This window comes from Sminthopsis crassicaudata, chromosome 3 (assembly GCF_048593235.1).
Source record: "Sminthopsis crassicaudata isolate SCR6 chromosome 3, ASM4859323v1, whole genome shotgun sequence".
Lineage (NCBI taxonomy): Eukaryota > Metazoa > Chordata > Mammalia > Dasyuromorphia > Dasyuridae > Sminthopsis > Sminthopsis crassicaudata.
The window spans coordinates 249,412,506-249,430,537 of NC_133619.1; the positions used below are offsets into that span (position 1 = coordinate 249,412,506).

The window sequence follows — 18,032 nt, forward strand, 5'->3', positions numbered from 1 at the left end:
TTCCATCATGACTATATCATGCCAAATTTTTTATCTTTTCCTAAAACTTTTCATGTATTTCCTTTTCCTGTCCAGGTAATGTCCAGAAGACTTTGATGATTTGCCATTTCTCTATTTTCACTAATTTGCATGCAAATGCTCCCTACTATGTTTCTTCCCTCTGATTACCAGCTTTCTTTACATAAATTGTCTAAATATACAATATTGTTCCACCTTAAAATCTAATTCTGTCATGGCTCTTATCCAAATAAGCTTTGCTAGACCTAATAGGTGAAATGTTCCTTTTGATGTTAAGATCTGAAGCATTCATCTTGCTTATTGGCCATATATGCACACAGATTTCTGAAACTATTTGTTTCATTATCTGCTTTCTTGAATTTTGTTTCTAGTGAAAATGTTGTGTCTCAAAGCTCTCTTCTTCCTAAATTATAGTCACTCTTCAGGTTATCAATAAAGTGTGTTAGTGGATTTATGTATAGTTTTTGCCTCTTTCCGCTTATTGAAAGCCCTTTTAACTCAGATCTTTTGAGATTTTGGCAAATGCATTCTTATGAGCCCTTGTTCAACTAATCAAGTGTTTACTGAGCACCTGATATGTGCTAGCATTGTAGTATATGCTGCAGATAAAGGTATCAAAAAATAGAATGATTTTTGCCTGTACTGAGCTTATACTCTAATAGAGAAACAAGTATATTAAAAATACATATAACATATATATAGGCTTGTATACATTCACACACAAAAAGTAACTAAATATTTCTGAAAGGAAAGATACTAGTATAGTTGGGAGGGTCAGAAAAGATTTCATGCAAAAGAGGTTAAGCTGTATCTTAAAGGAATAAGCCTACTAAGCAACAATATGGGATTTTACAAAGTAATTATTTGTCTCAAAAGTTGTTTCAGTACTTTACTATTTCAAGAAACCTGAGTTTTCCACACTTTGTTGACCCAGGCCCATCATTTTAAAGTACCCACTAACTTTTACTAAAATGATATTCTCATCTATATGAAAAACACCATCTACCCCAAATAACAAAACTTAAAAAAAAAAAAAAATTTAAAAAAAAGAACATTTGCAGTCTCTCATTAGTTTAATGGCTTAAGAAAGCTAGAAGTTAAAAAAAGATATCTTTTACAGCTGGATAAATTACTACTCAGATCTTTTGCTCACTAAATAAAATTACCTGTTCATAAAGAAGAAAAGTCTTGTCTCTTTCGGATGTGAGAACCTTCACGTTACCCTGAATTTCAGCCAAATGACGTTCGTATTTTTCCAACATACACCTAAGTTCCTCACGATCTCTTGTCTTCATAAGCTCTGAATCACAATTTGCTCCCTAAAATCATTAGAAACATATTATAAATCTTGACACACGAGTTTTGAAACAACTCTATCTCTCCTTACTGTACCTTCAAATATTCATAGTCTCCTCTCTAATGGAAAAACTATACTGCCTTTGCTGGCTCTACTTTTCTTTTTTCACAAACAAGCTTTTAAACAACTTTTGCAGTTTACAAAATACTTTCCTCCCAACGCTCTGTCAAATAGACAATTCAATTATTACCATTAGGAAATCATTGAGGAAATGGGGTCTGAGAACTGGAGTAACTTAATCAGGAAAAAACACAGCTGTTTGTTAAGTGTCTGAAGAGGGAACTGAAGCCAGGATATTCCTAATTATAAATTCAATACTCCTTCCACTAACAATGATGGGAGTATGTAACCTCAATCTAAATATATACACTAGTATTTAATAAGCAAGTGAAATTAATAGCTCCCATACAAAATAAAATATTTTGAAAAAAATTTATTTTTTGAAATTGTTCTCATTCATCTGACTGATTTTTGTCCAACCAGTTTGCTTACTTTCACAAAGCCTGATACATCTGCTCTTTTGTCTTTACTCCAGTCAAGGGTAGCTCTATGAATCATCCACCAAGTACTTACTGCTAAATCAAAAATGAAAGGTCAAAGATTATTTTATTTGCACTATAATTTAATATATCACAAGATACCATACATACCCTAGGAGGTGGAGAAGTGCGTCGAGGACTTTTAGATCTACTTCGAATCATCTTTCCCAAATTTGCCGCTTCACTCTTATGATGATTTGTCTGCTCCTAAAGTCTTGCTTGACAAAGGAATCAAATCTAAAAAAGATTTAATTTAACACTTTTTTCAGCCTACAAGTATTTTGCCAAGTACTTTATTACAAGCCAAATGAAACCAGTATTTTTTTAAAAGGATGAAAATTGACAATCACTCAATCACTAAAATTAAATCTTATTATAAATGAAAGTTTAAAATTATGTAATTTCCAATTAATTTCTGTTTAAAGTAAGTTTTTATTAACATCTTTTGCTTCTTACATCATCATAATTATCCCCAGTATTTCTCCCCTGACCCAAGAGCCAAACTAAATCTAATTAATTTCTGGAATTTAAAAAGGTTCTTTGTATAATTCTACCTTTTCTTTTAATTTATTGCTTTTCCCCCTGTGAATTCATTTAATTTTTAAGAAAAGACGGGTAAAAGATTTATATTGATTAGAAAGGTCTTCTTAATTTCAATAGGTTTAGAACTAGCCATGGAAATGCATGTTACTTATTTTAGTAGCACTGCTTGCTGCTAGCTTATCACTTAATATGGCTAAATGTTTATATGCTGGCTTAGTTCTGAGTGTTAGGAGTTTCAGTCCTATGAACTCCCATCTTTTAAAATTTATCTGAATATATTCTTTATACAAATTATTTTTTAAAATGAAATATTTGTGGATATGAATAACAGCAAAACAAGTTGTTTTAGATAAAGTGTTTTGTGCTCTTTTATAAAGCTTTAAAAAAAGGATTCATCTAAGATAATTACTGATGTAATATCTTTCTATGGATAAGAAGAATTTAAACTATTTCAATGAAGAATCAACTAACTTAATACTGCTAGCTTTAAAAAAAAAATCCACTCAACATTAAGAGCGTTATAAAAAGACAAATACAAATTTTGAAAACACTGTCATTAAAAATAATGGTTGAATGGACAGAAACAACTACACCCAGAGAAGGAACACTGGGAAGTGAATGTAAATTGTTAGCATTACTGTCTATCTACCCAGGTTACTTATACCTTCGGAATCTAATACTTAATGTGCAATAAGAAAATGGTATTTACACACATATATTATATCTAGGTTATATTGTAACATATGTAAAATGTATGGGATTGTCTGTCATCAAGGGGAGGGAATAGAGGGAGGGAGGGGATAATTTGGAAAAATGAATACAAGGGATAATATTATAAAAAAATTACTCATTCATATATACTGTGAAAAAAAAATTAAAAAAATAAAAATAAAAATAATGGTTAAAACCCAAATAGTATGATAATGCTTCTTAAACTCACCAACTCATAGATTATTTTTGATCTTAAGGTGCAGGCAAGCAATCTTTTTCTATCAAGTTCCATTTGTAATACTGGAAAGCTAATGGTGGTCAAAAGAGGCAGCTTTCTATTCATTTGAAATTTTATCTGGCATGAGGATCTAACCACTGAGATAAAAGATCAAATGGGCTATATGGTAAATATTCTTTCTTCTGTATTCTTAAAAATTCCACAAAAAGTAATGGCTTAAAATAATTAGAATGTATTTTAAGTATTTAAAACTATATTAAGATACATACTTACAGATCTAAGACTTTATTTTATCTTCTAGTACTACAATATTATTTTGCTGGCATCTAATTCAGTCTGAAAAACAAACCAAAAAATAACAAGTGTAAGCATATAATTAATATCTAAAATCTATATTCCTGATCTTCAAGCTAAGAGTAGTTTTTATGCTTGTTAAACTGGAAAAACAGCATTTGACAATGAAATCTATTTAGCAAAACTGTGGAATTCAAAAGCATTTGAATTGAAACATAAAAAAATCAGGTCTTTTTGGTTATTTTGCTTTCAGGTATAGATATTTCTATGATATAATAATTCAAAACTGGTAATATTTTCACAAGCAAATTATACAAATCTCATCTCTAAAGAAGAAAAGGGAAAGACTTCTTGGATGGCTTTACTGACAACAGATGAGATTAATTTCTCATTTTCAACATTCATTTCATTATGTTTATACCATGTATAGAATATGAGAGGGGGCAACTAGGAGGCACAGGAGATAGAGCACCAGCCCTGAAGTTAGGAGGACCTGAGTTCAAATTTGATCTCAGACACTTAACATTTCTTAGCTGTGTGACCCTGGGCAAATCACTTAACCCCAATTGCCTCAGCAAAAAAAAAAAAAAAAAAAAATGTATGATAGATTTCATTACAGATATTTATGGGCATGGGTTATTCCTCCTACCAGCATCTAAACTCTTGGATAGCAGAGAGTATTTCTTATTTATCTTTATATCACCCATCTGAACTTCCAAAGAAAAGGTACTTGATTTTTAAAAATTTGTTCAGAATAAAAGAATTCTAATAAGTTTTAACTTGTAAAATTCCCCTTCTTTAAAAATAAAATGTCTAATAAGCTTGTCTACTTTAAAAGTGGCTTTCTTCAAATATTGTCCTTAGGGTTAAAATATGGGATTCTCTAAAATATGGCTATTTTTCTAACCTTATCTTATGTTATTTTCATATTCATACACACACACACACATATGTGTGTGTGTGTGTGTGTGTATATATATATATTCTATATCCTCCCCAAACTGAATTATTAGCTGAACCTTGAAATTGACATTCTACTTCCTGCTTCCAAACATTTACATAAACCACCTGAGAATCCTTATTTCTTTTCAATCATAACCTCCTCAAAAATATCAGATTCCCCACGTTAAGGTTTTCTTTCCTTTCCTAAATTATCTTTAATTTACCATGTATATATGTATATGTTGTATTCCCCTAAGTATATAGCACACACTTTGAGGGCAGGAATTGTTCCATTCTTGTTTTGTTTTCCTGGCATCTTAGTATAGTCCCATAACTCCACTAGGCACTTAATAAGTGTTTGTTGTGTTTAACTGATCTACTCCTCAGTCTAGTGATCTCCACTAGGAAAAGTTTAAAAGATAAATTTAGGTTTATGAATGACAAGGGCAATAAATTCTAGAGATATAATTTTGGTAAAATTTGGATGAAATGATTCTAGGCTAAAGGCACACAACAGAAATGACAGTGGCCCAAAGAATCAATGTCTAGTATATTGAATAAAGAATTTTTTTTTTTTAAGATTTGTGATTTCACTTAAATGACTACTCCCTTCAGCAACATACATATACAGATCAGCTCACAACCCCACTATGCTTTAGTCTTCATGAGCTGCAGCAGCTAAATATGTTTATCATTTGAACTTTCTAAACTTCTGTTATGAACCTTTCTGAATAAGTAGGCTGGTGTTCAGATATCTGACAGATGGAGTCTGTTGCTAGACCCAACTCATAGCTTTTCAACTTGGTAGTTAATTGTTAATCTACCCTATTCCTTTTACCTTCAGGAAATTAGTGTCAGTTCCATGCTACGATGAAGTACCAGAGCACCACTTGAGCAGCAAAAATACTATATATATATATCTATCTATCTATCTATATATATATAGATATAGATATATATATATATATATGTGTATATATATATATATATGTATATATATATATATACATACACATATATATATATATATATCTATACTATATATATATATAAGAAGCTCACTATTTAAATACTTACTACTTTAAAACAAATAAAATTATTTGCTGATAAATATGATTGCCCAGAAAGGAAAGGGGAATGGTAAAGCCCATAACAATAAAAACACTGATGAGAAGAAAAATAGTTCAAAATCAACACATAAAACTTAAAACTTATCCCCCCCATCCTCATAAATAAAAAACATACCAAGGCCAAAACAAAATATGCCCTATTTCAAATAACTAAGTTAAAGTCTAAAAAGTCCAAAAATGAAGAATGGGAAACAAATTCAAAGCACCTCAAACTGAAGGTAAAACAGAAAAATACAAAGAGTTAAAGAAAAAAGCAAGCAAAGGAGGAAATGTTTTTTCCATTAAAAATGGTATAATGAAGAAATAAAACTCATTCTTTTCAATAAATCTCACACTGTGACATTTTTATCTCAAAGTGAGATATCTTAAAGCCAAATATTCTCTCCATTCATCGTGAATATGAATCCCAAAGCGCTTCAAACCCTACCCAGCTTGCTTTCTTTTAGCTCAAGATAGCCTCTTTCATTTGAGAAATTCTTACACTAAAATCCTGACCCATAGGATTTCAAGAGTTCACACCTGTGGTCTACCTGGTAGCAATAAAGTTAAAATATAAAAAGCCTGTAATATATAACCTAGTTCTTTGAATCTTGACATTGCAAAATTCAGTACAGGTACTCCAAGTTTCGTATCTAGTAAAACATTTCTTTCTGGGGTACATTTCTTGGGACAAACAATGATTTCACTAATGTCACTCTTTTAAACAAAAAGTACTTTTCTCATTGGATCCTAAAGTTATTTGAGCTATTCTCTTGCTCTTATTAGCATTCCTACTATTTACTGTGGGCCAGTACTGTCAAGCTCAAATAGAAAAGGAAACCATTACACTGTAATGCCATTTTGTATGTCTGGCATTCCCACTTTCAAAACCTGTAGCAGGGTAGTTATTCCTTCTAAAACATATTTTTCCATTCTAACACTGTTCCATCACATCCTTTCAAACATTTGACAACTTTCTTCTGACTAGGACACACCATCCTTTGGAATACTGCCTACTAAAGTAGTCTCTCTTCCTGATGCTATATCACATTTCAGTTTGTTGCAGATGTTCATAAAGACTGAATAATTACAGAGTTTATACTGTAAAATCTTATTTGAGCATAACTCAATTTATTTGTGATGAATTGAGCTCAAGCCTGTATCACCAACTTACCTATTACCACTTTCAACTAGATGTCCTACAGACATTTCAAACTCAATATAACCAGAACAAAAGTATTTGTCTTTTCCTCCAAACCTAGCTTTCTGAACTTCCTCACTTCTGTCAAATGAACCACTGTCTTTCTGGTTGACTAGGTCTATAGTCTAGTATCTTCAACTGCTTACTCATCCCATATATTAGTTTGTCTCCACAATACCTTTCAAATATTTCCTCTTATAGCCATTCACTTAGCCCTCATCATCTCTTATCCAAAATACACAACTTTGTAACTGGTCTCTCCTTATCATTAGCTACTAAAAAAAATTTTTTAATTATAATTCTGACCATGTCACCTCATCCTACCTCCAACCTCCACCTCACTTTAATTTGTCCCTCTTCTAAATCAAATATAAACTTATCTATTTGGCATTTAAAAATCTTCAGGCCTCATCTTACCTTTCCAAGTTTACTATAGCCATTATTCCCTTTCTCCAATTCAGGTAAACTGGCTTTCTTGCTATTCTTTCTCCTATTTGTGGACCTCTGCACTAGTTGATACATGTTCCTAAATGTGCCTCTTCACATTCATCTCTTAAAACTCTTGGCTTCCTTCAAAAGTCAGCTCAATTGACATCTTTTGCATGACATCCTTTATATCCAGCTTCTAGTGGGTAAAGTATATTGTATCTACTTTAAAGATGTATAAGTATGCATACTGTCTCCCCCATTAGAATGAAAACTTTTTAAGGGTTGTGACTTTTTCCTCTTTTTGTATCTGGCATATAATTAGGTGCTTAATGAAAACTTCTCAATTAAGATAAGCTATACTGAAATTTACTATTTATATTATCTATGAAAATGAATAGCTTCAAAAAAATAATCTTGTGAGAATGATGTTTAAACTGTTAAAACTCCTTTTAGTACCTTTAACACTTTAGAAAATGTCTCATATAAACAACTGATAAACTAAATACAAATAATTCTTAGGTCTTCATTAAAATAAATCCTCTAGAATTCTAATTCTTCTAACCTAGTTTGATCATATATATATATATATATATCTTAAAGTACTATTATTTTCTTTTGATATCCTGTAACTCAAATTCTTTTTCTATCATTCAGACTATTTTATACTTCACATAATCTAAATCAGTGATGTTTTATTGAAATCTATCAACTGTCTGATATAACAACATGCCTCCAAAAAACCCTAACAAAAAACTAGCAACTATCTTTTAAATTGATTTTGTCCTCAGGTCATTTATTGATTTCACTACTTTGTTAAAATGCTGTATAGTGTGGATGCTATAACAAATAATATCTTTATTAACAACCTCAGGCAGTTTTTTTTTCATAGATATAATCAACTAAAAGAGAGATTCATAACAGCAAGGGAAGTTATACTAGTTATACTTTATCCCTTGTTTTCTACTTTTTTAATGTTTATATCTTTTTTATTATAGGCTATTAATTAATGATCATTAATAAATGATACCAGAATTTTGTTTTAAAAATACATTTGAATTTTTAACAGATGCAGTTCATACAAAGTGGGACCAAGGAATAAAAATATGACTTAAAAACAACATTTAGCTTTTAAAATTAAAATTTAAACATGATGCCAATTTGAAGTTATAAAAAGTGATAATGATAGCCTTTGTTAACAGGCAATCACAACTTCACAGAAACTTATGTGAAAACTACATTTATTATAAAAGAAATTATCATACATGCATTAGGAACTGACAAATTTCACAATCCATACAAAAGTTTGCAAATTTATAATAGAAGGACAAAAAAAAAAAAAAAAAAAAAAAAGGATGCCAGAATCTTCAGAGAGGCATTGCATGATAGGAAGAAAGTATCTCTCCCAAAGAGAAGCAAGATGACAACAATTATCACATTCTTCTTTCTGAGAACTGTTAGATCATGTAGATATAATGGTCTCCTTATCTACAAGGTCCCCAGATGCACAAGCCTAGTCTAGGCTGTCTGGCACATATCTTGATTCCCAAGGACACATAGGAAGTCAATTCTGGGATGCAAACAGCAAACTATGTCACTGCGGGACCTTTATTCTTGACACATTCATAGCTTCCTGCATGCTCTGGGTCCAGTGTCTCTGAGAAATATGACAACTAAAAAGCCAAGTTCGGGGGACCCCTTAATATCCTCTCATTCAAGTCTCTCCATTCTCTAATCTTTCACCAAGCTACTTGCATCACACTCCTAAAGCACAGGCCTGACCATCTCACCTCAACTACTGACACTCCTGTGGTTCCCTATTGCCTCTAAAATCCAATGCAAATTGTCATTTAAAATGTTTCATAACCTGTCTCCATCCCATTTTATTTATTTATTTATTTTTGGCTATGATTAACACTACTCCTCTTTATGCTCTCTTTAATCCAGCCAAATTAGCTGCTATTTCATACTCTAACTCCTGTCTACCTTTCTGCCTTTGCACCCAGCCCATGCCCCATTCTTGAATAAACATTCCCTTCTTTATCTACAGCTCTGAGAAACTCCAAATTCTATAAAGCTCAAAAGCCACTTCCTACATAATGCTCTTCTTGATTCTCCTACCTGCTAGTGTCTATCACCCAATAAACATGCATGCATACTTATATATATTTATGTACATACATAAACACAAAGGTATATATATTCACATATACAAAAATGAGTGTATGTGTGTATACACATGTTAATTTCTTCTACAAGAATATAAGCTTCTCAAGAGGCATGGTACCCACCACATAATAGAGACTTAATAAATAATAAATGCTTGTTGATGTATGATTTCATTCTTGCATTCTAAGTAGCAATTACCTATGTTTATAAAATTCAGTTTTGGTGAGTTATACATCTATTAGTACCTTTGAGTATTTAAAAGTCCCTGTGTGTTGTATCCAACAACAATTCTCTCTTTTTCCAGGTGCTGTTAGTTGGTCTAGTTTAATCAATTCTTTACAAAGCTGCACATTCTGGCTGGTTAAACCATCTATCTAACTGGTCAACACCTTTCTGAGTTCCAAAGATTTCCTAACATGTTCTTCCAAGTCATGATTTGTCTGCTTGAGATCTTCAATCTATCAGAATTAGGAAGAAAAGAATCAGAAAGTTTCTACAGTTAGATATTTTTTCATAGCATCAACTGATGTTTTATAATCAGAGAAGTATGCAATAAAAACAACTTCATTCATTTTGCATTTTGGTAGCAACGAAGTCACAACTCAAAAATTATTTCCTTATTACTTGAATAGTAAATTTTTCTTGGCTAAAGGGATAACATATGAAATGCCATTACCATTTGCAGGGATAATTTTAATGTGAGGTAAAAAAAAGAATGGGAGGAAGAGTGAATTCAGAAAGACTAGGTTCCAGTCTGACTGTGCTCTGATAACTCTGTACCCCTGGGCACATCAGTTAACTACACTGGGCCTGAGTTGGATTCTCTGATCTCTAAGGTATTTTCTAGAATTATAATATGCCACCAACTGTTCCTTGTCTTTTTTTTTTTTTTTTTTTGGGGGGGGGTGAAGCAACTGAAGTTAAATGACTTGCTCAGGATCACACAAGTGGAAGTTGCCCCTGGCCCCCCACCCTGGGCAATTGGGGTTAAGTGACTTGCCCAGGGTCACACAGTCAGGAAGTGTAGTGTTAAGTGTCTGAGGCCAAATTTGAACTCAGGTCCTCCTGACTTCAAGGCTGATGCTCTATCCACTGTGCCACCTAACTGCCTCCAGGTGGGAAGTTTTAAGTTTTAAGAGGCCAGACTTGAGGTCCTCCTGATGCCAGAGCCAGTGCTCTATCCCAATGTACCATCTACCTGCCCTCTCACCTGCAGCATTTTCAATAAAAGCATACACTCACTGGGCTCACTGTGTAAGGCTCCTTGCTAAGTGTTGTGAAAGGCATCTAATCTCATCCTGCTACAATCTATCATTCCCCAGGGAATGATGATACCTGGCTTAAAAAAAACAGATTACTTCCATCTCTATAACTGTCCAAATGTCTTCAATCTATTAGGCTAAAGAACAGTGTAGGAGAGGATTGGGAGAAATTGAATTATTGAATTAATACTCTTTTGAATTCATTCTACAAATAAAAGACTATTATTTGCAAGATATATGCTATGCCCCTGTAATGAAATACTAAAACAATAAAATATGGTCATGCATTCAAGAATTTTATAAACATTATAGCATCCCTAGTTATTTAGCTTCAGCTTCATTCTCCTTCATTTCCCCTTCCCAATCCCAGCCCCCAAAAAACCAAATAGAAAAAACTCCAAAAACATAGAAACCCATAATAATTTCTTAAAAATGATTGTTTAACCTACATACCTATAATATCTGCACTGTTTTTTCTTTAATCATATTAAACTGCTAAAGAGCAGTTAAATAAAGTTAAATAGCCTATTTTAAAAATCAAGCTTTTAACTATACAAATCACTTTTCAACATTTACTAATAAACAAGTATCAGAGATTTTCTATTTGATGGTGGATAAAAAGCTATTTTTAATCAATAGAAACTTTATATGATTTTTTAAAATAGGAAGTTAAGATTTTTATTCCAACAAAACAATGAAAAAAAGGCAGCATTTTTTAATGAAGAGAAATTGTGGGCTTCAGATGCCCTTAGACCATGTAATTTTCCTTCTCAACCAATATTCATGATTAAAAATTATAAAAGCAATAATTAGATTAAAGATGAGCTCTTGGGGGCAGCTAGGTGACGCAGTGGATAAAGTAGCAGCCCAGAAATCAGGAGGACCTGAGTTCAAGTTTGATCTCAGACACTTAACACTTCCTAGCTGTGTGACCCCTGGCAAATCACTTAACCCTAACTGCCTCAGCCCCCCCCCCCAAAAAAAAAGGTCATTATAGGATAAAAAGATATAGGTAGCTTAAAATTATCCTAATAAAGATAATATCTTCATCAATGAGACTACCAGTCCATTGAAGTATTTAAATATATAATTAAAAATCTTATGTTAGAGATAACTGTGAATTACGGTCTTAGAATACTTTCAGGGCTATGATGATTCTAATAGATTCCACCCAATAACCTAGGAAAATCCTTACAATGGACCTATGGGTTAACCCTAAATCCTCATAAGCAAACACAATGACCTCAATATGTCAAATGGAAATTTTAAAATTACTTAACCTCATATGTTCTGTTGCATCCCATCATATAATTAAAATAATATCCTTGATAAAATTTAAATGGAAAAATTAAGCACATGATTGTCACAAAATAAATTTGACTATTCATAATATTAAAATGTAATTCTATTGAATCATAATCCACTCACTTTTCTTCTAGACTACACTAATTCCTATTTCCCACAAAAAAATTTCAGTTCTGAGAATTGGTCATTTGTATATGAAATAATTAGAAGAAAATTTTGTTATAACTTAATAGCAAGACATAAATGCAGTAAACAATACTAATAGTTTACTTCTTGACACTAAACTGTCAATAACAAATATGCATTTAAGGCTAAACTTTCTGGCCTTTAAGGACTTAGAAATTTTTCTTTTTAGCCTTATTTGCTATATATTAACACATATTATTGCAAGAAAGTGACATACATGTTTATTTAATTGTTATAACCTGTAAATTTAGCATATAGATGAGTCTCTCTTGGTTCCTCACTTCTTGGGGAGTATTATGATATTTCTCAGCTTTATTTACTGGAGCCCCTAGGCCAAAATCATGTTCTTTGGTGGTAACCTGTCAAGAAGATTAAAAAAATACAGATCTTCATGTAAAAATTACCTTAAGATTTGTCACAAAATTAAAAAGTTTTTACACAATTAAAACTAACAAGGCTAAAACTAGAAGAGAAAGAAGAAACTGGGAGGGACAAATCTTTGCAGCAAGTTTTTCTGGAAAAAAAGAATATGAACAGGCAATTTTCAGAAGAACTACAAGTATCAATAATAACATGAAAAAAAGCACTAAATCACTAATAATTAAAGAAATGCAAATTAAAGCAACTTTGAGGTATAACCTCACAGTTGTCAGATTGGTTGACAAAAAAAGGGAAAATAAATTCTGAAGGGGCTGTGGGAAAACAGGGATTTTAATGTATTATTGGTAGAATTTTGAACTGGTTCAACCATTCTGGAAAACAAAGTAGAACAATGCCCTAAAATTTTTTTTAACATATCTTTTATGTTTTTAAGTATATCTTTTGAGTCTGCAATATCCTATTAAGTTATTACCTGAAAGAGAACTAAGAAGAAAGGGATCCCTTTGGGGGGGGGGGGGGGAAAGAGGGAAGAGAATAAATATATACACACATATGTATACATATATACACACACACATATATATATATACATATATACATACACACACACACACATATATGGTGGCAAAGAATTGGAAACTTGTCCATTAATTGAGAAATTGAGAAACAAAACAAGTTATATAAATAGATTTTTTTTAAACTGGAAAGATTTATACGAATTGATGCAAAGTGAAATAAGCAGAATCTAGATAACAAATTCTACAATAATAACAATAATAATGTAAAGATAATTAACTTTGAAAGACTCATAATCAACCATACTTCCAAAGAACTTTGTAAGGAAACATGCTATCCACTTTGAAAAAGAAAGATAATAGACTAAGAATGCAGACCAAATCACATTTTCTTTTCTTTTTAAATTTTAATAATATTTAGAAAATAATTTAGAAAATAAGAAAAAATAATATTTAGAAAAAAATTCAAAAACAAATGTTTGACCTTTATAAAAATGATTTCCAAATTATTTTGAAAGAATCAAAGAATTTAACAGAGGAATACCTATATAGAAAAAAGCTATCAAACCTTCCTAATTTGTAAAATTTATGAATACCATTCAAAATAGTAATTTTCCCTGTAGACCTGGATCAAATGTGTTGATCAATCAACAGTCTAGAAGTAATTGTTGTTTACTACTTTTCAGGTAACTGTGCTAAGTGTTAAGGTTATAGAGAAAATCAAAAAACGGTCCCTGCCCTCAAAGATTTTGCATCCTAATGAAATGGAGGAGACAAACATGAAAATAACTAGATATAAATAAAAAACTGTAATGACTGCATTAGTACCCTGGATACCTTAGAGTCAGCCGGAGTCGGGATAAGCAAAAGTCTTTATTCTTGGTCTTTTGGGGATAGCCATCAGGGGATTAGATATGGGAATCTCCACACCTCCTTTCTCCCTCCCAAAGACTGATCCCACTTGTCTTACTCCACCCTCGGATCTCTCTCACACTTCTCTGTCCAGCCAGCACAGAATAGTTGGGCAGGGTCATTCTCCAAGCATATGTTAATATGTCCAATTGGTAATTAGCTTTAGGTGCTTGGTTATCTAAGTGCATTTGCTCAGTTTCAGCCCCTTACAAAAAACAGAGAGAAGAGGTGGAATTGAATCATGGTGGAAGACAGGAAAACTAAGAAACAGATGTGAAACACTGCCAGATTTCAAAATAAGATATACATACATTATACATACACACACACACACACACACACACACACACACACACATATATATATAAAATCTTTTTTCTTCAACAATATTTTATTTTCCCAAATACATGTACAGATAGTTTTCAACATTCATTTTTAAAAGATATTGTGTTCCAAATATTTTCTCCCTGTCCCTTACCAACCCCTTCTCCAAGACAGCAAATAATCTGAAATAGGTTAAATATGTGCAATTCTTCCAATAATTTTAAAAATATAAGTACACAAAACAAATTTAGTGAAAACAAAAGGATGGAAAATTCTAGAGAACTTAAAGTGCTAAGGGGACCTCTAGTCAGACAGAGGAAAAGACCTAAACTCAGAGACAGTCTCCTTTCTGCCCTAATATTTCAGAGTGGGGAGCATCCCTAGTCAACAGAAGGCAACTGTGCAGAGTGAAAATATGAAGAAGCAGACAGAACTATCCCAATATAGTTTAGGCCAGTAGATCGGTGAGTATTTAAGGGAAGGAGAAGTAACTTAAGAAAGGCTTTGAATGCCAAACTTAAAATTCTGTCAGGCACAGATTCTCAGAAAGCAACTCAAAGAACTGCACATTAGGTAACTCCAGGAAGATTTCATGAAAAGACAAAAGTACTTCCAGTAATAAAAAAGCTTATCCTCTATCCACATGCACTCTCTAAATTTTAACCCACTCTTCCATTTGCAAGGCAAAGTACATCCTCAATTTGGGAAGAGAGGGAGATGTTTCTGTAACAACCATTGCTGCTATACCTGCTTAGTAGACATCCTTTCTAAAAGTCAAAGCAGATGATAATCAAAGTCTACCAATGGGAACGAATAAGTGTCCCTCCCTCATCTCCCCCCCCCCCCTTTAGAATCCTGAGGGAAAGAAGAGTCATGAAAAGGGCTGGGCAGCAAGCCTTCACACCAGAGTAGGTGGCCCTCTTCAAACATCCCCTATACCTCATAAGACAGAATAAAGGAGATAGCTAGGAAGATGAATGAATATGACTTGAAGAAGTTGGGGGGAGGGAGATGCTGGGAAAGTTCTAGGCAAATCGTCTCAATTTTCTTAGTGAAGAAAATAATAAATTTCATCAAGAGAACAGGCAAAAAGGATACCATGGGTAACTCAAAGATAAATAAGAAATCTTAGAACAGACACCAAGAGAAACAAGATAGCTAATTGATTAGGAAGGAAACAAATACTTGTCTTGCAACAATGAGGACTCAGTTAAAATAAAATTGTGGGGACAGATGCAGATGAAGGCGAAGGAAGGGAAATAAAAATGGCAGGCTAAAGGCAACCCAACTTATCTCAACACTACCCTCTAGGGAACTTTAAAATAATGTCTCAAATCCAATTTTGGAGTTGCAGAGCCAGCAAAAGTTCAGAAACATTTTTTTAGGCCTAAGAAAATTTAGTGGTCAGTAGGAGAATTTGTGACATGGAAGTGGAAGCCTGTTCAGAGTGCACAAACATAGCCACAGAAAACAGCAACTTCAGCAGCAGTAGCAGCTTCATAAGTTCTCCACCCACAAACAGTAAGGGAGTCATATACAAGCAATCAGAAAGTCAGTCCAGGGCACCTTTTGCTAGCACTGGATTCAGCTAGCATTGATTAGCAACTCTATACCCAGTTCTCAAGATACAATATATGCAATCACAATTCCAGAGCAGAGGAGAGCAGAGGTCAATCACAAGGGAACAAGAGCCCACCATGGTTTCTGTTTTAAGACAAAGAGAATAGTAGCACTTGTGGCTGCAGGGGAGCAGGGGCCCTTCCTGAGTAAAGACCAGAGTGCAGACCAGGAGAGCAATGATTACATCTCTCCCAGCTCATACACCTTGGAAGAACTATAAACTTGCAGACTCCCAGAGCTACCTCTGTAAACAGAAGCACTAAAAAAACAGAAGTTTGGAAAGCATCTCCCCAACCTCAATTAAACAGAGCCCAATTTTAACATAAGTTAAAAGTCAAAAAATAGGCTGGAAAAATGAGCAAATAACATTTTTTAAATGACCATAAAAAACTATTATAGTGGGGCAGCTAGGTGGTACAATGGATAGAGCACCAGCCCTGAAGTCAGGGGGGCCTGAGTGCAAATCTGCTCTCAGGCACTTAATACTTCCTAGCTGTGTGACCTTGGGCAAGTCACTTAATCCCAATTGCCTCAGCCCAAAAAAAAAAAAAAAAAAAAAAAAAAAAAAAAAAAAGGTAGGAAAAACTACTATGGTAACAGGGAAGATTGAAGACATAAATTAGGAAGAAGAAAATGTGAAAATAGCTACAAACCCTCAATTAGATCCAAACAAAACAAGAATCCCTGAAATAGTTTAAAGAGGTAAGTGTGGCTGGGGCCCTGAAAACGGTTTAGGAATGGAGAGAAAAGAACTAGGTTGCATCTCAGGACACAATTTAAGAAATAACAATAAGAAGAACCTGAGTTCTAACTTTGGACTACAACTTGACTACACTAATAACTGCTAAAACCAAAAATAAATAAGTAAAAACAAGCAAAGGAGAAAGAATTCAACCATAGATAGTTACTGTGAGGACAGAGTAGATCTGGGTTCATATTCAGAGGAAATTAATAGAGCTAAAAAAAAAAAAAAATTTTTTTCCATGAAAAAATGTCTCCATTTGGTATCCAACACAAAAAGAAGAACTTTTAAAATCACAAAAGAAAGATTGAGGAAAACATAAAAAAAAAGATAAGATCAATCCAATAAAATTATGAAAAATCAATCAACTAGAAACAGAGATCAAAAATTTAAGGAAGAAAATAATTCCTTGAAAACTTAAATTGGGCAAGGGAAAGCTAGTGGCATTCTAAGATACCAAGAAAAAATAAAACAAAAAAATAAACTGTCAAGGAAAATTGCCTTGAAGTTCTAGAATAAAAAGATGAAACAGGAAAAAAAAAAAAATCCAATGATCACCACCTGCAACAGATTTCAGGTAAGACACTTGCAGTAATATCATAGCCAAGTTTCAAAGCTCGCAGGTTAAGGAGAAAATATTGGAAACAACAAGAGAAAAAAAAAAAAAGAATTTAAAAATTATGGAATTACAATAAGGATTACAAAGACATAGCAGCTACTACTTTGAAGACTATAAGTCTTGAAATACTATATTCCACAGGAAAAAAAAAAGTTGGGGTTATACCCAAAGGTAACTTACCCAGCAAAATTAAGTGTGATCCTGTATTGAAAGAAAATGTACATTAAACAAACTAAAAGACTTTAAGGTTTTTGTGACAAAAACTCCAGAACTTAAGGGAAAATTCAACATAAAATATCTAGGCTAAATATAAGGTAAATATTAAAGACCAATTATAAAAAATTCAGTACGGTCAAACTGTTTACTTTTTATATATGAAAATATCACCGGTAGCTAGGTGAGGCAGTGGATAGAGCACCAGCCCTGAAGTCAAGAGCACTTGAGTTCAAATCTGTCCTCAGATACAACACTTCCTAGCTGTGTGACCTTGGGCAAGTCACAACCCCAATTGCAGGGGGGTGGGGGGGGAAGGGGAAAGAATAAAGAAATGTAAAATTAAAAAAAAAAAATTCAACCTACTTTTTAGATGAAGAAACAATTTCTATCATATGAAAAGATG

General features: G+C 32.9%; 1 protein-coding gene across 19 annotated transcripts in view; it reads right to left on the reverse strand.

Annotated features, from left to right (window-relative positions):
* Positions 1 to 18,032, reverse strand: part of TSGA10 (testis specific 10) — an 80,073-nt gene that overhangs the window by 49,889 nt on the left and 12,152 nt on the right. For 6 of the 19 annotated variants that reach the window (XR_012487979.1, XR_012487980.1, XM_074300380.1 and 3 more), the window contains exons 2-6: positions 12,540 to 12,659; positions 9,793 to 10,005; positions 3,680 to 3,742; positions 2,026 to 2,151; positions 1,185 to 1,337 (exon numbers count right to left, since the gene is read on the reverse strand). Coding sequence is in view for 16 of the 19 variants with exons in the window: in XM_074300380.1 (XP_074156481.1) it covers positions 1,185 to 1,337; positions 2,026 to 2,076 (204 nt within the window). In the remaining 3 variants the exon portion in view is untranslated. Of the gene's footprint in view, positions 1 to 1,184; positions 1,338 to 2,025; positions 2,152 to 3,679; positions 3,743 to 9,792; positions 10,006 to 12,517; positions 12,660 to 18,032 lie in introns of those variants that run through there. The other 13 variants (XM_074300368.1, XM_074300365.1, XM_074300369.1 and 10 more) reach the window with 5 other exon arrangements.